The sequence below is a fragment of the Acinonyx jubatus genome, chromosome F2, assembly GCF_027475565.1.
Source record: "Acinonyx jubatus isolate Ajub_Pintada_27869175 chromosome F2, VMU_Ajub_asm_v1.0, whole genome shotgun sequence".
NCBI classification, from domain to species: domain Eukaryota; kingdom Metazoa; phylum Chordata; class Mammalia; order Carnivora; family Felidae; genus Acinonyx; species Acinonyx jubatus.
In genome coordinates this window covers 37,214,752-37,239,122 of record NC_069394.1, presented here as the reverse complement: position 1 = coordinate 37,239,122, position 24,371 = coordinate 37,214,752, and the positions used below count along the sequence as shown (strand labels likewise).

At 37.8% G+C, this 24,371-nt stretch overlaps 1 protein-coding gene across 7 annotated transcripts in view; it reads left to right on the top strand.

The window, feature by feature from the left end:
* The window catches only part of VPS13B (vacuolar protein sorting 13 homolog B), a 794,855-nt gene that overhangs the window by 640,689 nt on the left and 129,795 nt on the right, over positions 1-24,371 (top strand). For all 7 annotated transcript variants that reach the window (XM_053208413.1, XM_053208414.1, XM_053208412.1 and 4 more), the window contains exons 37-39: positions 9,430-9,632; positions 12,254-12,461; positions 12,752-12,936. In XM_053208413.1, the coding sequence (XP_053064388.1) occupies positions 9,430-9,632; positions 12,254-12,461; positions 12,752-12,936 (596 nt within the window). The remainder of the gene's footprint in view (positions 1-9,429; positions 9,633-12,253; positions 12,462-12,751; positions 12,937-24,371) is intronic.

Sequence of the window (24,371 nt, the reverse complement as noted above, 5' to 3'; positions counted from 1 at the left end):
AATCTCTAAACCATTGTAGTAAATTATTAAGCAAGTCATTTTGCTTTCAACACTGTTTGATTAAGTTTATACCAGTTCTTCCATCCATGCAACTTACAAAAAAAAAAAAAAAAATCACAGCAGTTTCCTCATGTAATTAAATTAACCAGCTACTGTATTCCTCTAAGAAACTTTTGAAGTATGTATTTATTGTTGTTCTTTCCTCTGGAAGAAGGTTGTCATATACTTTCCAATATGCACAGTCAGATCTGCCAGTCTGCTGAAGAAAAAAACCAAAACCAAAAACAGAGCCACATGGTCCAATCAAGTTTTATTTTTCTAACAAACTGACACTACTGTGAAAACAGTGAGCATGGCAGCAGGTTGGAGAAGAAGGAAGAGGCAAAGTGTATCATCCATTACTCTTCGGTGTTTTTAGTTTTTTTCTAGAACCTAAGAGTTCTAAAACATTTCTCAAAAAATACTTTTCCCAGACAAAGGGCAAGTATAAATAGCCAATTCAGTAGACAGTTTCACCTTTGATGAGTGATTCCCTTTTTCTTTACGTGCAAGAAAAAAAAAATCATGTTTCTGCTTCTTGTCATTTTATTATGGCTAAAAGAAGAGGTTTGGGTTAGAGTGGGGGGTGTCAGCTTTTACTCACTGGTGAGTGACTGGGTGAGAGTACCTGGGGATTGGAAATCCCACCCAGGAGAAGTTATCAGATGGGATGGGATACATGTTAGCAATGACCAGTTGGGCTCTTTTTTTGGTGGCTAGGCTTTTTAGTAATTTTGAGAGCACCAGCATCCCTTTCAACATAAACATCAGTATCCATGTAGTTCTCTGACAACTTTGTTATGTTTTGATCCATACATTAATCTTACTCTATAGTTTACTATATTAGTAGGTACAAATATGTAGGCATATTACAAAATAGGAGGTAACTAAGTACAATCTGATCAGCTTACATATTCTGATTAAGAGGGATAAACAAGGGGTTTTTTTCATGGTTAAAATACCCAAATGCCATTTTTATGTACTTCAGCATCATTAGTTGAAGGAACTAGAAATGAGAAGTGTCCTAATCATCTCTTTATGCACCATACTTATAAAATCTTTTTCTGGTCATCTAGTTACTTATGGTCATCTCTTTACAGATCATCTGTTTATAGACCTTTATAAATTTTTTTTCTTCCTCACCTTTTGAGGCACCCTGATGCTTCACTATTATGCAAATTGACCTATAGATGTATCTAACCCATGCTTGCTGATTTTCTAGTAGCCTTAGATTATTTCCAGCTGTATAAAAAAATACCTGGATATGTTTTGCTAGCACATGTCTTCACTGAGTATTCTTTCTCATGACACACGGAAGCATTGATTTAGACTGCGTTTTGCATAGTCAGCATGTAAAGAATAGGAGCCTTACCAAGTGTCTAGGAGAGACTGACGATGTAGGGCTGGCAGCATCTTGTAAACATTCTCCCAAACAAGTGGTTTGCATTTATTAGTCTTGTGAAGGAGTATTTGAAAGGTCATGAAACTACTTGTTCCTTGAACTAGGTTTTTACACCCCGTGAAAAGTATGTCAGGATGCAAAGCAAGCAAGATTATTTGTTTATCGTACCAGTTGTTTCTGAAATTACTTCTCAGTGTTGTTACACCTCATTTAGTTTAATTAAATATCTGCCGTGGGTTTGCTAGAGCCGAAATTAAAAATACAAACACAGACTTTTGAAAGAGGCCAATGGAATAATCAGGCAGAAAAGCATGCTGTTGAATGGAAGGAGGTAGAAGATGTTATACACTGGGTCAAAATGACCTAATCACACAATCGCTCAGTGCAGTGTGGGGTCCTCAAATGGATCCTGGAACAGGAAAAGGACATGAGGGGAGAAATGTGAAATTCAAATAAGCTCTATAAATTAATAGTACTGAGGTTAATTTACTGGCTTTTGATAATTGTACTATAGTTTACATACATTGTTAACTTTAAGGGAAGCTGAGTGAACGAGATCAACTTTGCTAAGAGCCTAAAATTATTTCAAAATTAAAGGATTTTAAAAATGACCTGATAAATGATTAAGTAACTTTAATAATATTCATGCTTTCAAAGTGTAAGTGACCATTTAAAATCTAGACTTTCACAGTATATTTCTTTAATTTTTTTCTCCTCTCCATACTGTTTCTGGAAATCCAGGGGGAAAATAACAGTTCAGAAAATCTAAAGGATAACACATCAAACACCTATAGATTTACCAGCTAGGACAAATGTAAACATTGTGTCCTATTTGCAATATGTGCACAGACACGTGCACGCACACACACACAGATGAACCGTCACAAAACCATTCAGCCTTTTCCAATGCTAAGAAGATAGCACTTTATAGTTTTTATATGCAATCATTTTGTCCAACAATGCATTAGTTCTCTAAGAAGAAGAATAGTTAGCATTCCTGAACTCAATTTCTCTAGCCATTTATACCAGATTTAAAATGTATAAGTATCCAGTTTACATGAGCTCTGAGTATTCTCTGTGGTCCTGGGATCATGTGTGTGGTGATATATAAGACAAGATTCACTTTATCCCAAGGAAGGTATTTAACATACTTCCTGATGCAAAAACAAAGAGGAGGGGATGATGTCCCATAGGCTGGCTTCTCGCTGAGTGAAAGAAAGGGAAAAGGAAAATTAATAACCCTGTCATGAGTCCCAGGGATTATTTTCATATTTTGTGGTAAAAGTGTAAAGTTTGGCTTACCATTTATAAATGACCCTTTGTGAAATTCATCACCACTCTTTATTAAGTGATCATCATAATTTCTTATTACTGGTCATTTGCGCCAAGATTAAAACCACTTGAACTAACATGTTTTTCTATTATTTTGTTGTAGCTTTTTAAAAATGTAGCAGGAAATGTTCAAAAGGAAACAGATTCTATTTAAAAACATTTTTTAATGTTTATTTATTTTTGAGAGAGAGACAAAGACAGGGTGCGAGCAGGGGAGGGGCAGAAAGAGAGGGACACATGGAATCTGAAGCAGGCTCCAGGCTCTAGGCTCTGAGCTGTCAGCACAGAGCCTGATGTGGGACTCGAACCCATGAACCATGAGATCGTGACCTAAGCTGAAGTTGGACGCTTAAATGATGAGCCACCCAGGTGCCCCCAGAGATTCTATTTTAAACTTAAAAGCTGGTGCTTGTGGATGAACCTTTCTGTGGTACCACAGATCACTGGAACCCCTCATTGAGGAGCAAAGCCACAACAAACTGTATAGCCAGTGTAGTGGGCAAATGGGTACATGGGTATGAGTTAAATCAGCTGCATAAGCCTCAGGTATGAACCACACCTCATCTCCTTGCAGGTGTATGGCACAAAAGAGCAGACAAGGGACAGAAGGGACCAGGCAGGGCACATTTGTGTCTCCAGTCGTGTGTTTTCTTAATGCCTTTAGACAGTGCCTGTTCTGTGTCCTCACTGCCAACATAAGCATCTTAAATTCTCAGTGCCACCTGTGTGTTTAAACAAGTCCATCATCATTGCTGGTAGACCTGATACAGAGGCAAGTACACACCGTAAAAGGATTACAAAGGTGTAAGAATAGAGTGAGGAGTAGACTAGTGAGGAAAAGAATGAAAGGGAAAAGAACAGAATGAAGAGCGACCTATCAAGCAAATACTTGATCAGAGTGAAAGAATTGACAGCACAAAGGAGAATAAAAAGTATAAAAAAAAAAAAAAAAGATTTGTACGATAATGGGGAAGTGTCCCATGTTTTTCAACAGTTCGCTTGCTTAACAGTCAATACTACAATGTTTTTGGGTGTTTCATCCCCTCTAGTACTTCCTGAGATCTCAGAACGTGAGGCTGTGAAATTGCTGAGGAAAAATCTGACATGAAAGAAAATTGCAAATTATTTATTTTACCTTTGTATAGCCAGTATACAGTAGATAACCAGTGAATGTTTGTTGAATAATGAATGTATGCATGCATAAATATCAAGGTGGCGGTGATCCTGTATATCCAAAAACTTTACAAGTAGATAGAAGCATGGGAGTAACACTTGCTTAAGAAATTAGGCGTGGTTTTTAATACTGTCATAAGAAATTGTTCGTAAAACCGTAAGAGTAGAGAAATTCACTGGAATAAGAGATTGAGGGTGGGAGGAAAAATAGAAGACTGTGGATTACCCTTGGCAATCCCTTTAGTTAGAAAATGTATATCAGTTGGGATGCTCTGAGTTATAAGTGACAGAAAACCCAACCTCAGCTGATTTCAGCAGTCTCATAGGTGAAAAGCTTGGACCCAGTGCTGTCCTTAGTCATGGCAGAGTCCATTAGATCTCCCTTCTGTGTTACACAGCTGCAGCCTCAGACCCCACACGGTGGCTGCCAGCAGCTCAGGCACCTTCGTTTTGTTAACTTCAAAACCAGGGAGCAAGATGGGGCGCCTGGGTGGCTCAATCGGTTAAGCGTCCGACTTCAGCTCAGGTCACGATCTCGCGGTTCGTGAGTTCGAGCCCCGCGTCGGGCTCTGGGCTGACAGCTCAGAGCCTGGAGCCTGCTTCCGATTCTGTGTCTCCCTCTCTCTGCCCCTCCCCCGTTCATGCTCTGTCTCTCTCTGTCCCAAAAATAAATAAACGTTTAAAAAAAAAATTAAAAAAAAAAAAACCAGGGAGCAAGAGGAAAGGTTACTGTCCTGAAAGTATTATTAGTGTATCTCATTGATTTTCATTGAAATCCATGCTCAGCTCTGAGCCAAATCAAACTCCAGAGAGTATCAAACATGAAAATCAAAAAGTATGGCAAGTTTCCAGCTCTACTAGCCTACATTCTGGAAAAGCAGTCCTAGATTCTGCTATTGCTGAACTAAAGCTACACCTGCCTCAACTGCAAGGTCTCTGTATCTCAGGCACATGGTCTCCTCCCGCCTCCTCACTGCTCACCTGAGTCTGACTGGCTTTCTTTCCCCTTACTGCAGGCTCCCAAACATTGGCCTGACCATTGGCTTCCGACTTCTGGGCCATTTTCCTGAGGTTACAGTCCCTACCTTTATCTCTGTTCTCCCGAGAATTCTAAATATCCTATTCTCCCTACCCAAGGAAAAAAGAATAGGATTTGTAGGACAGCAGTGAGGTGTTCATGTGTTTAAGCTGTCAACACTTCGATATTTGTTTGTAATAATTCAAGTTCAGAATTTTTCTCACATCCTTCCTCACCCCAGTCAATAAATACTTCTAATCGTATAACTTAGGGGAATTAAGAAGAACCTTCCATCAATCCTACTTAAGTTCTTCTTTGAGAAGAGATAGGCACTTTCTGAGGAATATACATAAGATATGATGATGCAGATTTTGTCATCCCAGTACTAGATATTTTAGGCAAAACCTCAGCAACTAATTTAGACAGTACAATAGCAGTATTTTGAAGTAGTTCCTACATTGTAGAAATATCTAGTAAGATCCAAATTCTGTTTAAATTAACTTCTACAGAGATTTTTATCATATGCTTAAAAATACCTGTGTATAAGTGAAAGCTGTTATAGACTGAGAAAAGTAATCTCATTCATCTATACACTCCAGACAAAATGTCAAGCCCATTCTTAACGAGACTCCTAGAGATAAATATTAGCCCTTTCTTTTGATAGTCTTTTCTTTGATAATTACCTTTGCTCCCATGAAGTTGTCCTTTATGTCTGTCTTAGTTCTTTTTCTTTGATTTTGACCACGTCAAAGTGATATTTTAGGAATGATTAGAAATAACATATTAGAAGAGGTACTTGGCAGGTTTTTCACTCTCATAGGAAGAGATACAAATAAGCAAAGGAAGAAGGCTAGAAACCACTCTGTGGTGCTGGATTAGAACCAGAGGTATCAATGTGAATTCATGATTTTTAATATATTTTCTGGTGGATAGATAGATACAGAAAAATATAGATGTGTGTGTAAACATGGCTGATACACACACACACACACACACACACACACACACACACACACACACACATATGCTTCTTAGCCCTCTCTGCTCAGACAGCCTGGAAGCAGTGACACCCTAGTAGCAATGAGCATACCTACCCCCCAGATTTTGTTTTCTAGATACCATTCTTCAGCAAAAGAAACCCAGGCTCTTTGGAGAAATGGAGGTTGCCAGAGATGAGATAGGAAAAATACAAGATAAGCCTAAAACATCATAGATGGCCAGAAAATTAAAAAGTTCTCAAAAAATGATGGGAGTGTATCAAAAGGACACAGGACCCAACTTGAAGGAGTTCTCAATGCCCAAAGCTGGTTCAATTTAGGCAACAAAGTAAATGATAGTATTAGATTATAACTCATAACATAAAATAAATACCTATGAGTCCATACGCATACAAATATATAATTGAATTAATAAATGGGGTAGAAGGGACAGTTCTTTTTACCACAGAATGCTAATTAAGAAATGTAGAAGAATAAGAAAAATTGGAAATCAACATTATCACATACCACAGTAATAATCATTGCATGTAAGAGCCATCAATGGATGCTAAAACATGAGTGGGTAAAAGTTTGATGTAAAAGAGGATACATTCATGGTCTTCCTGTATCTCCCCAAGATATTTGTTATTTTCAAATGGAAAAATAGCAACATTACAGTGACAAAACCTGGCAGACACCACTTTAGCCGTGTGATCAGAGTTAATATTGCCAATAGTAAAACATCAACATCACTCCAATATGTTACACTGAGAAGGGCATCACTTCTCTGGGATTCTTGCCAAAAACATAACTTAATTCTAATGAGAAAACATCACATAAACTCAAATTGAGAGACATTCTGCAAGTAATTGGCCTGGGCTATTCAAGAGCATCAGGATCATTAAAGACAAAGAAGGCTGGAGGATCGGTCACAGATTAAAGGGGACTAAGGAGACTTGGCAGCTAAATTCAGTGGGGATCTTAGTTGGCATCCTGAGCCATAAAAAGGACATTAGTGAGGAAAATGGGAAAATGTACATAAGATCTGTAGATTACTTAATAGTATGATATCAGTGTTCATTTCCTGATTTCAGTATTTCTGCTATGGTTACACAGCTGGATGAGGAGTATATGGGAACTCTATATTTTTGCAACTTTTAGGTGATTCTAACATCAAAATAAAAAGTTTTGTGTGATTTCTTTTAGAGGAGGGGGACTTGGAATGGATGGTTTCTTTTTTTTTTTTTTTTTTTTAGTGTTTATTTATTTTTGAGAGAGAGACAGAGTATGAGCAGGGGAGGTGCAGAGAGAGGAGACACAGAATCCGAAGCAAGCTCCAGGCTCTGAGCTGTCAGCACAGAGCCCGTCGCAGGGCTTGAACTCACAAACTGTGAGATCATGACCTGAGCCAAAGTTGGACACCCAAGTGAGTGAGCCACCCAGGCGCCCCTGGAATGGATGGCTTCTAAGGCTTCCTCCACTCGGCCTTATTATTCTAGGACACAGTGATGCAAAATGAAGAATGACAGAAATTTCGGCACTTTTCTGTTTTGTCTGTCAATTAAGAAGTATGTTGAGACAGATGAAAGTAGGATCAGATTGTAAACTGACAACTCAGTTTGGTGGGATATATCCTGAAGAGCTACTGTTGTTCCCAGCACTATACTGAGTACGATGGCCTTTGCCTCCGGGATGGTCAGTGTACTGGAGCTTGAATATGATGTGGTCTTCCCTGTTAATCACTTAGATTACCAAAGTCTCTCTTCCTAGATGTTTTAAAATAATGGAGATGGATTAGAATGATATATAAATTAAGTCTTGAGATAAGAGAACAAGAGCCCCCAAAGCGGACCCTGAGATTTTTTTAATCTGGGGGTCTGACAAGGCAATGAGAAACATTCAATAAGATAAGCAATTTAGAAGGCCTTTGGAATTAAACATTTTGTGTATGAGGAACCAATAGAATATTCACATTAAGATTACTGTGAGATAATTGGGTATTTCACTCTAGGGCAGAATGGAGATACATATATTTGGGAATAAAGAGAAATGTAATTCTGGCATTCCCTTAATACTATTTGCCAGATGATTGTACTGAATCAAGCCTATACTTTCATAATCCTGTTATGACAAATTTCTCAGTAATAAATTGGTATGTTTCATTTAGCAGATATTTACTGTTAAGAAGTAAATATTTCAGCAAATGTCAGGAAGTTACGACATGAGTTCTAAACTCCCATCAATGGAGATGATTTTTGGTTCTTGGGTATTTGGGGGCCTGTTTCTTTTTTCTTTTTTTTTTTTTTTAATTTTCTGTGTCATTTTTTCTTTAAGTGAGGTATAGCAGTGAATCAAGAAAATTGTGTCAATGAAATGGAAGTCTTAGTGCCAGAATATAGTGGAAAAATTTAAGAAATTGATTTTTACCATCCTAATTGTTAACAAAAGTCTTAGCCCTAACTTATGTGGGTGTGATGTCTTCCATGGAAGATTAGAAGTTCTGTATCTTATTTCTGCAGTAGGAGCATACAACCTATATGAAGTTTTCAAGTCTCCACAGAATTGGAAAGTCAATGTGGGCACTGTACTTTGAAACGTGTATACTGTGGGCCGAAGGTGTTTTTTAATCTTTCATCTCTTTTAAGGATCAAATATCATTAGAAAAATAAGCCATGGGCATTACAAACGTGGTCTGGTGAAATTCAATATTCACAATGACAATTCAGAATATGAGCTCCTTGGGGGAAAGTTAACCCACCACTCTAACTTTGCATCCAAATATCTTAAAGTGTGCCATTGGTTTTATGAAAAGGTTTTGATCTACACTTCTAGTTTAAGTTCAAAAGAAAACCTACATTTTAAAGTGTATTCTTTTTCTGAGTCTATTGACTTTGAACTATAGCATATAGTTTTTCTCATAAATCTAACCTGCCACTATCTGTTTTTAAGACTTTGTAAACTTCAAGTGGTTATGATGTGTGAAGTTTGGATTAAACTAAAATTTTTAGAAAACACATGTTATATATTTTGATTGTTTTGAATTTTAACATGGGCCAGTCAAAAGCTTGAGTGTCTAGCAAAGTAATATACTATACTCTATTACTATAAGAAATCACAGAAAATTGCCCTTTCCCATCGTGTTAACAATAGACCAATGAAGCAGCTGTTCTTATTCTTAATGTAGTTGTTTGAAAAACTTGAACAATTTAATGAAAATGTCTCTACTCATAAAACTTAAAATGCTCACACATGGAAAAAGTCATAATGTTTTGGCAAATATCTCTTTGTTAGGAATGTGAATGAGGTATACCTGCTTCATAACTAGAATTCTGTATAAGTGGTATAAAAATGTGGGGAGAGGCCAACTGAAAAAGAAGATTTTGACAAAGGATGAAGGAAAGCTCTTTAAAAATGTAGATAGTTCTTGCTCAAACATATTTTTTGACAAGGAATAATTATAATATGTACCCCTCTCTTGTTTTCTCTAGGTGTAATTCTTGGGTCATCATTTCTACTCAGCATAAATGATTTTCTGCTTAAAACAAGTCTCAGAGAAAGAAATCGGATTCTGATAGGACCATGCTGTGCTACTGTCAATCTGGAAGCTAAATGGTGTAAACACAGTGGCAATCCGGGCCCAGAACAGTCCACACCAAAAATATCCATTGATTTAAGAGGAGGTCTGCTACAGGTCTGTGGGGTTGGCCACATTTTTCTCCTAAGTTTTCAACTAGCCTTTGTTCATTTGTTTTGTTTTTGTTTTTGTTTTGAGAGAGAACGCATGTAAGTGGGGGAAAGGGGAAGAGGGAGAGAGAATCTTAAGCAAGCCCTGTGCAGGGCTAGATCTTAGAACCGTGAGGTCATGACCTGAGCCAGAATTAAGAGTTGGACACTTAACAGACTGAGCCAACAGTCTGGGCCAACCAGACTGGGGCGTCCCCCAGTCCCCAGGCGTCCCTACCTTTGTTCATTTTTTGAACTGTTACACTAAATTTTGGTATGGTGAAGAAGAGTATTATCAGATTGATTTCTCATTAAGGTTTTTTAACAGCTTTATTGAGATACAACTCACATACCATACAATTCACCTAATTAGAGTGTATGATTCAGTGGTTTTCTAGCATATTCCCAAAGGTGTGTGATCATCACTACAATCCATGGTAAAACATTTTCACACACACACACCCTCACAACCCTGTACCCATTAGCATTCATTCCCCATTACCCTCTAATCTCCTCTCTAGGTCTAGACTACTAATTTATTTTCCGTGTCTACGTATCTGACTGTTCTAGACAATTCATGTAAGTGGAGTCAGACAATATGTGATCTTTTGTGACTGGCTTCTTTCACTTAGCATAGTGTTTTCAAGGTTCATCCATATCGTAGCAGGTACCAGTACTCCATTCCTTTTTATGGACCAAATAACATTCCATTTTATGGACATACCACATTTTATTTATCCATTCATCAGCTGATGGATACTTGGGTTCTTTCCACTTCAGGCTATTATTATGAATGATGCTGCCAGGAACATTTGTGTACAAGTTTTTGTGTGAACATATGTTTTCGTTTCTGTTGGATATGTTACTAGGAGTAGAATTGCTGGGCCATTAAACTTTTTCTGATTATAGACTTTTCTAATTACAAAAGAGTCAACTTGTTTCCAGCACAGTGTCATCAGCAATATGTAAGAACCATTTGCTAATCAGGTTCCTTAGATATTATAAACACCTGATGATTAATACTTGACATACATTCAATTGCAGTTTTTTAAGCATTTGATTTACAGCCACGTATGGCCTGTGTGAGGGTATTCAACTCATTCCTTGGTAACTTTCTATTTGGTTAGATGTGAATGTATTCTTTATACGATTTCATGTCCCCCGAGTTTGACATAAATCCAAATATCTTGAGAAATCCATAATTACAGAAAATGGAAATGACTAATTTGTTAATAATGGAGACATATTATATATGAACTTCTTGTTTTCATCTAAAAGTTGTATTGCCTCAACTCTTTCACCAGTTTTCTTACTGACATGGAGCTAGATGTGGAAAGATCCTAATAAGTTTTTGCTTAGTATTGCTCTGGAGATTTTGGGCATCCATCAGCAACCTTCATGTATTTAACAATAAGCATGTATTAACATAAGTTAATAACAATATTAACTATATTGTCATTTTCCCAAGACAGCAAAGTAACTCCACATTAAAATCAACAATAAGACAAAAATATAGTATATCATCTCTACATTAGAAAGTCGCTCTCTCAACAATTTAAAGCCTAGAGTGTAGTGTTCAGTTCCCCAGCTCGACTTTCCACTTATTTCTATTTTTCAGTATCCAATAAAACTAACATTGATGAGAACAAAAGTAGACTTAGTATCATATCTCTTGCCTTCATTTCTGATGCCTTAATTCCAGAAAGCAGGACCTAAACTTAGGAAACTTACCCACAGGTATAGGGTTATTTTTTTCCTACTTTATATATTTTTTCATGTTAAACTGGTTCTCTTAGAAATAATGGTTGTATTGCCTTTATCTAATATCTTCAGAAAAATAGAACAGTGTTGACATTTTGAGTCCTCTGACATTAATCACTGCTACCCACTGGTCACACTTCTGTTATATACTAATACTCTTCACATGCAGAAAAAGAGAATTTCATCCTCTTTATTACAGGAAACACCAAGGCCTTTGTTCTAAAACTCTACTGTACCTCCTATATGGTTAATTCTCAGGGGTTGTGGAATACTATATGTTGGCACATTCTCACTAAACACAGAAGTTGGGAGGCTTCTGAGTTCAGGTGCACTGAGCACCTTCCCTCTCTTTTTCTCTGACAAGTAAAACTGCAAAGAAAGGAACCCTCTAATTAAGATGTGTTTATTTAATCTCATGACAAAATGTAGGAAGCTATTCCACAAGGTTTTTATTACTTTATTAACATTTCGGCCTAGATCTTCAGTGCCTTCTCTCGGACCGCAATAGATATTGTTTTCTCTCTTAGCTAAGTTAGCTCATAAAAATGACCTTGCATTAACATAATTTCTTTGGTAATTCAGCATTGAAAATTGATGGATATTCACACAATATATGATGTAATTGATTTCTTGTTTTTATATATTTACTCAGGTAATAGAATTTCATCCTATAGGTCAATGACTTCTTAGAAATTATAGTTTAGTTATTGTCAATAATTAAATTGAGCATAATGACGTCCCACATTAATTCAAGTATGATTGTGCCTAATTATCCTCATGAAATGTTTGTATTTAAAAGCCACTAATTTTTTCATATGATTTTTAAAGGTTTTCTGGGGTCAAGAACATTTGAATTGTTTAGTTCTTCTACGTGAATTACTCAACGGATACCTTCACGAGGAGCGAAATATTGCAGTGCACGTTCCTGAAGCAGTGCCACAAATGCCCTCTCCTATAGAAAAGAACCAGATGTTTAAAAGTGAACAGAGTTCAGATGACCTACGGACAGGCCTATTCCAGTATATACGAGATGCTGGTAAGTAGCAACAGCTTCATTATGAGGGAGAGTTTTTAACTGCACATTCACTGAGTAACACATCAAGATCACTGGAAAAGTACATTAATACCTGCAGTACAAGAATAATACATTACCGCTCATTCTCTTAAGGGAAAGTTCTTAATTTGTTCCTGTCTCAAACCACATAAAAATGTAAAACTGATCAACCAGCCTATTATATTCTTGTATCTTCCTAATTTTCTCTTTCTGTAAGAAATCCACACGTTCCCTTCCAAAAGCATACAAATAATTATCTTTTCACTTAACAGAACCTTTAAAAATGCCTGGTGTCTATGAAGTCTTGTTTTACAATGAAACCGAAGATAGCCCAGGGATGATGTTATGGAGATATCCGGAACCTAGAGTGCTCACCCTTGTACGGATAACTCCCGTGCCCTTCAACACCACAGAGGATCCAGATATTAGCACAGCAGACCTTGGCGATATGCTACAGGTAGGTTGTGACTATTCATTTTTTAATAAAAGCAGTGGAAAAGTACTGATTAGGTACTAGGAAAAAAAGATTAGAGCTACCTATTTTTTCCATCAGTAGCATCAGGGAAATACACAATATATGTATGTATGTACGTATGTATGTATGTACATACATATACACACACATATATATGTACACATATAGATTTAGAAATTTTAGAAATTTTAAAATAGGGAATAATGTAATTCAGATTTATGATACATGCCAATTTTGGGAGCTCTCAATTCCACTTTTAGCCCTTTTGTAGGTAGGTTATGTTACATAGTCTAACTGTAACAGAACAGGTGTCATTCAGTTCAACACACATTTTTTAAATACCTACTGTGTGCTCACAGTCTTAAGCATTTCTAGAACTGCTTTATGAAATAAAATATGTCCACATAAGGCCAGAATGGATGACTCCATTTTCATCTTCATTTCCAGAGCTAGTCTTAGGTTTCAGGTAGGCTGGTAGGAAAACCGTCTAACCAGTGATCCTATTCCATATGATTTTGTGAAAATTTGTTGCTTGTCAGTTCTCTAAGTTTAATATAAATGTCACTGTGGATATCACTACATTATCATTCTACTTATTAATATCCTACAGATCTGCATTTCTCCAAAAATTTGTTTTCCTCTTAGTTTTCCACCTGTTACTAGATCACACAACCGTCTACTCAGAGCAGTGCGTCTCTCTATTTCCTTCACTCCCCACATCTAATTCATCAACAAGTCCTTTCAGTTCTGCCTCCAAAATAGGTCCCTATTCCATCTACTTCTCTCTTTTTACTGGTACAACTCTAGTCCAGGCTACCACCTTTCTGTTCCCTGCTACAGTAGCTTCCTAATTGGTCTCAATGATTCCATTCTTGACTCCCTGTAATGCATTTTCCATGCAGCAGCTAAAGTGATCTTTTTAAAATGTAGATCAGGTCACATCAGTCCCCTAAACCTGTTGGTGCCTTCCTCTACTTCTTAGAACAAAATTGAACCATCTTGCTGTAACCTGTAAGGACCTCTGATCTGTGCCCTGTCCACCTCTCTGACTTGGTCTCATACCAGGCTCCCCATTTCTCACTGTGCTCCAGCCATACTGGCCTCTTTTTTCTCTTTGAACATACCACCTGAGAGTCATTTCTGTTGCTCTGTTCCCCAACTTTGTTAGTCAGGTACCAGCTCAAATGTCTTATTGTGGCTGGTTCACATTTCTTTATTCTAAATTACATTACCTTGTTTTACTTTCCTCATAGCTCTTACTGCTATTTAGAATTATTGTATGCATTTATTTATTTACTTGCTCCTGGTCTTTCTCTCTCCACCATTAGAAAATAAGCTTCTTGTATTTCTTCATCACTTTTATCCAGCCCTTGGTACACAGAGATATTCACCAATTTTTTTTAATGACTACTCTATACTTAACAAATAGGAAAAATTCAAGATTCATTATTAACATGATGGCATGTTAGCGTATTAACATTAACATATGCTTATTTAATTCTTGTTTAAATTCCTGATTATAATATATTTAGTCAGATATTCATCTTCTGATTTGGTAACAATAAAATGTGTTCAGAACTATCTGATTTGCTAAGATGTCAACAGTCTCTACTTTGACTTTTTTTCTTATGATGAGAATTTTTAAAATCTCTCTTAGCAACTCTACTTTGATTCTTTAAATTCTTAAATTTGTTTCCTCTCCTATTAAGATCATATTCATGATTATCTTCTCTACCAGCATTCTTGGATTATTTTTGCTAAGTAAAATAGCAATATCTTTTTTTTATAATTTTTTTAATGTTTATTTATTTCTGAGACCGAGAGAGACAAAGCATGACCAGGGCGGGGTCGGGGGGCCCAGAGAGAGAAGGAGACACAGAATCCAAAGCAGGCTTCAGGCTCTGAGCTGTCAGCACAGAGCCCAATGCAGGGCTCGAACCCATGGACCGTGAGATCATGACCTGAGCCGAAGTCACACACTGAACCAACTGAGCCACGCAGGCACCCCCAATAGCAATATCTTTGAATACTCCTGTCTTATGAGAATCATCCAGATGCAGAACATCTTTAGTATTTTCAATCAAAATGAAAAGTTTTGCATCACGTAAGGGCTTCTCTCTAACTGCTTTTAGGGTTCATAGTTATAACTACATGTTAATACATTAACTATTGGTGGTAGTATTGTGCCAGTTGTATTGCATAAGGCATGTGAGACAGTAAGTACATTCACCGATGACATGTTCCTTATCTTCGCACTGACAGTAGAGAGGCATTATGGTTCAGAGGATGAACTCTAGCCAGAATGCCTGGGTTCAAATTCTGACGCTGCCACTTGCACACTATGTCACCTTCGACAAGTAACTTAATCCCTCAGCCTCAGGTTTTTTGTTTTGCTTTCTTTCCATCAATAAAATGAAGCTATTGGTAATGTGATGATTAGAGGAATTAATGTTTGAAAGACACATAGAATAATGCCTGACACATAGTGTGTGCTATTTAAATGTGAATACTACTAATTACTACCATGATGATAATTGTCAAAAGTTTTTTTTTTTTTTAATCAGGTATAAGCATAGGCTAGACCAAGCTAGACCAAAGCGAGTAGGGGCTGATGATTTTGCAGTCAGCTGGCATAGTCCAGAAGATCTGGGATAGTTCCAGGGTCTAGACAGCGGACTTGTTACATAAGCAAAGCAATGCACGGAAGGAAGCCTGGCAGGTTGCAACAAGCAGAGTTGGTATCAGAGGGTTCCTGCCATATTTCACATCTTGTTGGAGAGACGGGAACTGAGATGTGGTCAGAGTGCAAAGACGAGGATGCTGGTCTAAGAACCCAAGAGAGGGTTGACCTACTATAAGTTGAAAGGGAGAGTTTGATCCCAACAGTAAGAAGGAATGCGTAGAATTTGATAACTGGGATAGAAGAATAAAGCAGGACTGGCAGAAGGTTGCCATACTGCTGCCATGCTGGTCTGATCCTTATGTTCGCCTGACTAGGAGCAGAATTTGCCCAAAGGGTTGGGGTAAGCCTCATTTGTAGAAATACCTCTTGGGGTTGCAATCTTAGAACTATACAAACTATTTTGTTTCTTTGGAGCTTCTGTTGAGAACAGAAAATATGTTGCATGAATCATAGCTTTGATTCAATATGACTTTTTCCCTGAGCACTTGCAGTGCCAGACCTTGAGCTTGCTCCTGGGGATACAGCTCCTCGACTGAACACTGAAATTAATGTTATTTACCTTTCAGAGATATTGTAAGAATTGAATGAAATTTTATAGCTAAAACAAATAAATGCCTTACACATAGTGAGCCTTCAACAAATGTTAATTTCTTTCCCTCCATTCCTCCCTCATAAGCAAATGCCTGGACCACTAAAAGAACCTTCTAAATAGAATTCCAGCCTTCAGTCTTTCTTCCTTCATGCAATCCTACTAAGTTCTTAAAGGAACAAGTGGATTATATCACTTCTTTGAGAAAACCTTTCAGTGATTCAGTCTCCCTAGTAGACTGACCTTGAGGGCCCTGCATAACCTCCCTAGTCCCCACCCAGCTTTAGCTTTCACTCCATTACACGTGATCTACCTTCTAGTCAGACATCTATTCAGCATTTACCAAACCTATCTGTGACAGCCTGACTTCCATACCACTTCCTTCACTTGAATCTCCCTTCTCTCCTTGAAATCCTACCTATACTTCCAAACACCCGCTGTGCCCTCTACTCCTTGAAGCCTTGCCTGGAAACCATTTCCAAACATAGTACCCTCTTCCTCTGTAGTCCTGTGACACTCCATAGCACCACTTTTATGCTATTTCTCACCTTATCCTTCACATTTTAACTATGTGTTCATATCTTGTCTCGTAAATTATAGTTTCCAATGGCAGTGATCATATCAAATTTGTCATTATGTCTCTTATAGTATCTACTGCAGTGGAGATGCATCAAATGGATGCGTGAATGTCCATGTTCCTATTTTGTATTGCTCAAAAATATTACATTGTTTGTCATTATTTTATGGAGCTGTTGAATGAGTTTGGGTTTTACAAACTGAATTATGTCAAGATGCATTGTGTTATGCTCCAGTGGTATTATCTACGGTAAACACACAGTCTAATGTCATTACGTTACATAGGCTCTTGGTGAGATCACTGAATATACTGCCAAGCCCACTGCCCCCTGGACAGAGGCTAGTTCTTAAATATAAAGATAAGTTAATCTCTTTGGTTTTAAGCCTAAAAACAGAAATCAAGTTTGGTTGACTTTTTCCTTGAGGATCGTTTAGTTCATAAAAAACTGACCTTATAAAGTTCGCTTAGATAGAACCCTCAGATTTGTCCATTTGTGTATGTTTCCATGATTGATAATGGGATTTATAAACAGGCTCCCCATATGAGTTTATGGAATTTATTTTGTAATTGTAATGAAAAATATGGAAAACATGTTTATAGTATTAAATCAAACGAACCATAGGTTCTGAATAAAGACCCTGAAATTAATGTTCACAGAAAGCAAAGGGAGCTTATTTTCTGGTCAGTTCATAGTTTTTATCATGTGAAATTTTAAGTATTAGTAGTATACTTAGGTATCAATAAAATTACAACCTGTAGGGTAGAGTAATGCCATCAACCTAGATGGAATTTTGTATCATCTTAAATGAGGTTAAATATCAGAATTTCTGGCACTATGTATTCTAAGTTTTCCTTTCCTCGTCCTATTGTTTTCACTGCCTACTTGGGATTCAATTTTGGAAATACAGATATACCCAGATTGTAAAATTTTAATCCATTTTTGGAGTAAAATTGACAATGGATGTTTTCATTCTCACACGGATCTGTCATGGTGCTTATTCTCTTCTCTCGGTAATGCATTATTTCTGTTTCATATTTATTTTCACTTATGTGTTGCACTAAATTTTTAGGTGTATTCATTTGGTATGTGAGAATAGGCCAAACTAAATATCATCTTTCTTTGAAGATTTTAAGAGTAAAAGCTTGAGCATTACAATTCAAGACAAACACTAAGGGGATTGAGATCACTGAAGCAATTTACACAGATGGGAAGCAAAGTGAAAGAAGTAAAATGGTGGAAGTTAAGTTCTGTATTGAGTACAATGCAGACTAAAAGGAAAGATGTAAAGGCTAAAGTTGGGAATTCCTTTAATGCAAGAAACATCTATGGTGTACATCAGATTCCTGGCGTGCAAGTCAGAGGAGAAAGAAAGAAAATGTTTAAATAGCTTGAGGAAAAGTTAACACAGGTTCACAAAACTTTACACTAGAAGAATTCGATACTTAGATTCAAATCTATACCTTCAGAAAATATGAATATAGTATGGAGCTCCCTCAAAAAACTAAAAATAGAACTACCCTACAACCCAGCAATTGCACTACTAGGCATTTATCCATGGGATACAGGTGTCCTGTTTTGAAGGGACACATGCACCCCCATGTTTATAGCAGCACTATCAACAATAGCCAAAGGATGGTAAGAGCCCAAATGTCCATTGATGGATGAATGGATAAAGACAATGTGGTATATATACAATAGAGTATTATTCGGCAATCAAAAAGAATGAAATCTTGCCATTTGCAACTACGTGGATGGAACTGGAGGGTATTATGCTAAGTGAAATTAGAGGAAGACAAAAATCATATGACTTCACTCATACGAGGACTTTAAGACACAAAACAGATGAACATAAGGGAAGGGAAACACAAATGATATAAAAAGGGGGAGGGAGGCAAAACAGAAGAGACTCATAAATATGGAGAACAAACTGAGGTTACTAGGGGGTTGTGGGAGGGGGGATGGGCTAGATGGGTAGGGGGCACTAAGGAATCTACTCCTGAAATCATTGTTGCACTATGCTAACTAATTTGGATGTAAATTTTAAAAAATAAAAAATAAAATTAAAAATAAATAAATAAGAAAAAGAAAAAAATAAATATAATTAAGAAATGACAAGATAAACATCTCTGTTACTTGTATTTCCAAACTCATACCATTTCTCACCCACAAATACTTATTTAATGTCCCCTTAATATAGCATAGGTTACTACAGGGTATAGACAGTGAGGATATAAAGAGATAAATCTGTCCCTGCTCATATAGGGTTTATCATCTACTTGAAAATAGAGGGCATAATTGCATATACAAACACATAAGGTGGGATAGTTGAATAAAAAGGTAAGCCCGCACATTCATATAGGAGGAATCATATAACTTGGGGAATTCTGGCATCTGAAAAGTAAATTGAATTAACGGGGACAAAAAGAATTAATTTGTTACTAAAGCTGTATGATTTCATAGCACTTTCTCAGTAAAAAGGCATTTTCAAGCATCAGAATTTAGTACAGAATTCTTCCATGAAAAAAACATGACTAGAGTCCATAAACGATATCTTCACAAGGATGACAGAAAGAAAAAAGACAAAAGCAAGCTGTGTCATTTGTTTATTTCTGGTGGAGAAGGAGAAAAGCAAGCCAAAGAAATCAGTGCACTCACGTCCAATTCGCTTTTGTTTATTCAGTTCAAAAGCCATGGAAATTAGTTTTTAAAGTAACGCTAATATGATTATAAAAATCAAAGTGAAACCACATTGGAAGGATAGTGAAAAAATTGCATATTTGGAAACCAAGGAGAGAATCGAAATGGTGGAGATCTGGGTTATTTTTGCTCCAATGTGTTATGATCATTTATCTTTTACACCCAGAAATGTGTTAGGTGCTTTGCATAATAACCTCCTTAAATCTCATTCTATTCTGTGAGGTGCACATTATCCCCATTTTATAACTGGGGAAACTGAGGCCAAGAAAAATTAACTGGACTTTAATTCTAAGACTTAAAATGGGAGAGCCAGAATTCTATCCCAGGTCTTTCTGACTCCAAAACCCATGTGTTTTGCCCTGTTTGTAAAACATTGGGATAATAATTTTGTAGATGATACATTCTGGTGATAGCGAGTGAGCTACTCTGTTGAGAAATGTGGAAAGAAGAAAAGTAAAATTATCCTTTTGCTTCAAACTATTAAATCGTGACTCAGACCCAAAATGTGCAAAATAACCTTAAATAAACAAAAGGGCTCCTAGACACACAAGATGGACTGCATATTAAGATATCTAAAGGAAGAATGTTTCCTTCAGAAGGAAAACTGGTCAGCTGTAGAAGCCTAGGAGGGTCACAGAAGCATTTGTTGGCAGATCTTCTGGCAGCATCCAAAGAAATGGTGCCCAAGCGTCTGGTTCACCTGGTAGCTAAATCCCCTTTATGGAGATGAATGTATCAGCTGTCAGATCTCTGTGTCTAACATTCAAATCATCTAACCACCCAAATAACCTTCTAAAACTTTGGCTCCCAGAGCAATCTGTCTACAGAGAGAGTATCATACATTGCTCAGGCCAGCATCAATATCCAGGCTGCTTGGCAATTATACATCTCATGGTACATTAATAACTTGGCATCTGGTTTATATATCAGTCTCTAGTGAACTTTGTTGCATGACTCAGCATTCCTAAGTCTAGGACACTGTGGAAATTTTCTGAGACTGCAAGACCAATGGCCAGATCTTTAATCATGGTGAATCCATCATGCTAAGGACCCTCTTGTGGCTACCTGCCTTCCTAGCAGGCTGGTCTTTCCCAAATGACATCTCTATCGTTCATTGTGTCACAAACCTTTCTAAACAAAATTACACTCCAACTACCTTGAAGAGTTGTGAGAAGTAGATATACTATATTTAGAGCACCAGCGTAGTGTCTTATGTAAAGGCTGAGTAAATTATTATTCCAACACACAGTAAATGGTAGCTGGTATTGATACCATCATTATCATCGTCATCGTATCACTTGATCAAAGAACCTGGACCCTACCTTGTTAGACCAAAAAAGCCCTTCTGAGAAAGTCTTTCTCAGAAAGACTGTATTCATAGCCTGTTAATTTCAGAACAGTTGTTAGGAATGCTGGCCGTGCCTGTGACTAGTGGGGTGCTTTCACTGACTGGGAATAGCTGCTCTAGGAGACACTACTTTCCCAAAGCTCGATGGTCAGGGCTTCCAAGGTAATAAATATGTAAGCTATAGTTGTATGGGTTTCAGGTAGCACAAACCCCACCGAAGCTGGACTTAAAAACAGAGGGATCTAGTATCAAGATACAGTGGGGAGTTCTAGAGGCCAAGGGCAGCTGAGCCTCTTGAAAGACGAGGCCAGAAATGGAAGATAGGAACCCAGCGGAGTATTTATTCACTATCACTTCACTATGCTTCTTTCCCTATGTTTGTTTCATTCTTCCTTTTCAACAGACTAGCTTTTCTCCTTCTTCTCAGGCCACCTGGTAGTCTCCTCACAATTCCCAGAGCACAATTTCCAGAGTCACATTTACAAGTCCAGCATTCAGTCCAGTTCTACATTCCTGGTTGACCTAGAGTGGTGTCAGGTGCTCTTGGCTCATTCAGCTATGGCCACGACCAACATGTGAATTAGGGGTCATTGTGAACTTTGCAGATACCCCCAAAAGAGATCCATTGTATGTCAGACTTCTCTTACTGTTCCTGTGTTTTACCCTGGCTAGTTTGGCCACACTCATGGTCAGTGCTGGCCTTACACTGACAGCTGCTTCTTCCCAATCTGGTGGACTCTGAAGGTCTGCACAGCGTATTCTGCTCTTCCAAGAGGAAAACCTGTTGTATATGGCCTATAGTGTTAGGGAAGAATCACCACTGGCAGAAAATCTCCAGAAATACAGCCTCAGTAAAGAAAAAAACTTTACTCCTTTTTGCTCCGGTTTTTCCAGCTTTTCCCTTTGCAGAGCTGTTTCTCTGTGTACATCAAAGTCTGGCTGTCTGCATCTGGAGAAGAGTCTCATGTCACTTTTTAAATCTTCTCATTGTCCTCCCCTAACATCCTCCCAAAATATCAATTAGGCAAGCTCCTATGCCTTACTGACACACAGGGGATACTTGCTTGTGCCCAAAATGCTTAAAAGCAGTACCTTTCTTGGTCAGTGTTTCCTCTATAACACAATGACTATGTCGCAGCGTCACAGATTCTCCACTCTCCCAGTTCTAATGGTGCAGGAGAGCTTCCTATCTAAAATAATTTTCTAGTTTTGAAATCAAGTGTACAATGTGATGTTTCATGTCTGTAGCTTAGTGGGGATTTAATTGTGTATAGTTTTCTGATAATATTCTATCGTACCTACTCACCCACAGACAGAACTGAAGTTTCATTAAAAATTGTAGTGGTCTTCTTTTTCATAATTACATGGAAACATGTTTCGAGTCAAACAGTGATACCCAATATTATCCAATAAATTAAAAACTAGACTTTTGCTGCTTTAAACTGGACTTTACGAGCTTCCTGTAATTCTAAAGCACATGTACCTGATAGGCAAAGGTTATGATATTAGCACATGGTGACACTACATAAAAAGAATCCTTCTGTGAGTTACTTGCAATCTAATATGATGTGCCTCTTCCATGTACAGCTTTAAAAGAATAAAAGGAAATATTCTTGGGTGTTTCTTTTCAGCTGTGTTGGGCGGTTCACTTATAGCTGCAAATATGTTCCCAAAATCCTGAGCCTTTTTATTTTATAAGCACCTCCTGTCACTGGCAGCTGTACTAATGTGTCCCAAAAGGCTTTGCTCCTATCCATCATCCTTAGGAGGGGTGCTCAAAGCCCAGATATGAGATACATTGTTGTTGAAATGCAGAAAGAAAAAAAAGAAGTCTTGGGGGCTTTGGGGAAGTAAGAGACAAAGCCAGACTCTTAGGAAATAAAGGAAAAGAAAAAGTCCTGTGTACCCAATGGACACAATAATAAATGGTTTTGAATGATGGGTAACAGTGCTGGATCGACTACTAAGTGTTTCACATCCAGAAGCATTGCTTCCTTTTTTGGACAATGTGGGGGGAACCTAAAATAGAGTATTCCCTGAACACACTTTTAATCATTCTGTCTTTGTACTGGTGTAAAAGTACGAAAAAAGGATCTAGGAGTATACTGAAAAGAGCTCTACTTTAAAACTTTGAGGTTAACTCCATAAATACAGATACAAGGACGTGGGCTAGGGCCATGCAGGCTGCAGAGACAGACAGGGCGCTAGTTCTGCTCTCAAGGCATCTATGGTCTTTCAGGAGGGGTAATAAGTACACAAAATAAGGCAAGGTAGACCCATGAAGTGCCACAAGGAGAGTTTACATGTGACTGGAAAAACAGGAAAAGGCTTCACAGAGGAGATGGCAATTGAACGGCTCCCTGTCGGCTGAGTAGGGTTTCAGCATAAAACGAAGGGAAAGGGGATATAAAGAAAAAATCAGTCTGAGCACAATTTCAGAATTAAGAGAAGACAGAATTTATTGTCTGGGAGGTGGCAAATAATCTGGTCTGGCTAGCATAGGTTACATAAGTAAGGGATTAGCACAAGGGTGATAAGCTGCAGACATGGTTTTTTAGTCCATGGTCCTTTCCGTGGAGGGAAAGAGGAAAGTAACACGTTCATTGTGAACCTAATATGTACCCGGCACAGACCTTGTGCTTTTCTGTGTCATGTCCCCACGATCCTCACTGTAATGTTGTGTAGCAGGTAGTATCACCTCTGCTTCTGTACTTTAGAGCTAAGGTAACTCAGGTTCTGAGAAGTCATATGATTTCCCAAAGATCACAGACAAGTAAGGAGCTAAAACCAGGACTCAAAGCTAGGTTTGTATGAATTTTTTTTCTTCTGTGTTGTGCTACCTTGACTCCTTTTAGATGGAATTGTGTTTGATTCGATAAGCAGTGGAGAGCGATGGGCAGTCCCGGCCTTTGGGTAAATTGATTTACTAGTCTGGTAAAGAGTAGAATGTAGAAAGAAGAGACCAAACATGAGAAGACTGTTAAGGGTCTCAGAGAGGAGACAACAGAGGCTGTAGGCTGGGGGCGGAGTGGGGGCAGGGTATGAGGAAAAAGAAATGAATACAGGAGGCACTGTAGAGAAAAAAAATTATGCTCTTGACAACTAACAACAGTCAATTAATGGGAGGGAGTAAGGGAAGTCATAGATGACTGCTAGATTTAAGCTCAGTGGGTAGTATGATAAGACTATTCATAAAATTTTGGAAATGAGTGTGTCTTGTGCTAGGCACTATTCCTTATGTTAGGCACCATATCCAGATTATATCTACTCCTGAAATCAGCTCTGCAGAGGTGAGCGTTCTTCCCTTGTTATAGGCAAGAAAGCCAAGAATCTGAAAAGTTAAATGAGTTGCCACGGGCCTCTTCTGCACATAGATTCACCATACAGTTTCAAGGAGTTTATAGATTCCTGTAAAGTATACATGAATCCTCAAGGAAGAATCCCAACAACACAGGAAAAACACTGTTGGAGCTACCGAGATCTGCATCAATTAGGATTAGGTTCAGATAGGAGAGACAGAAA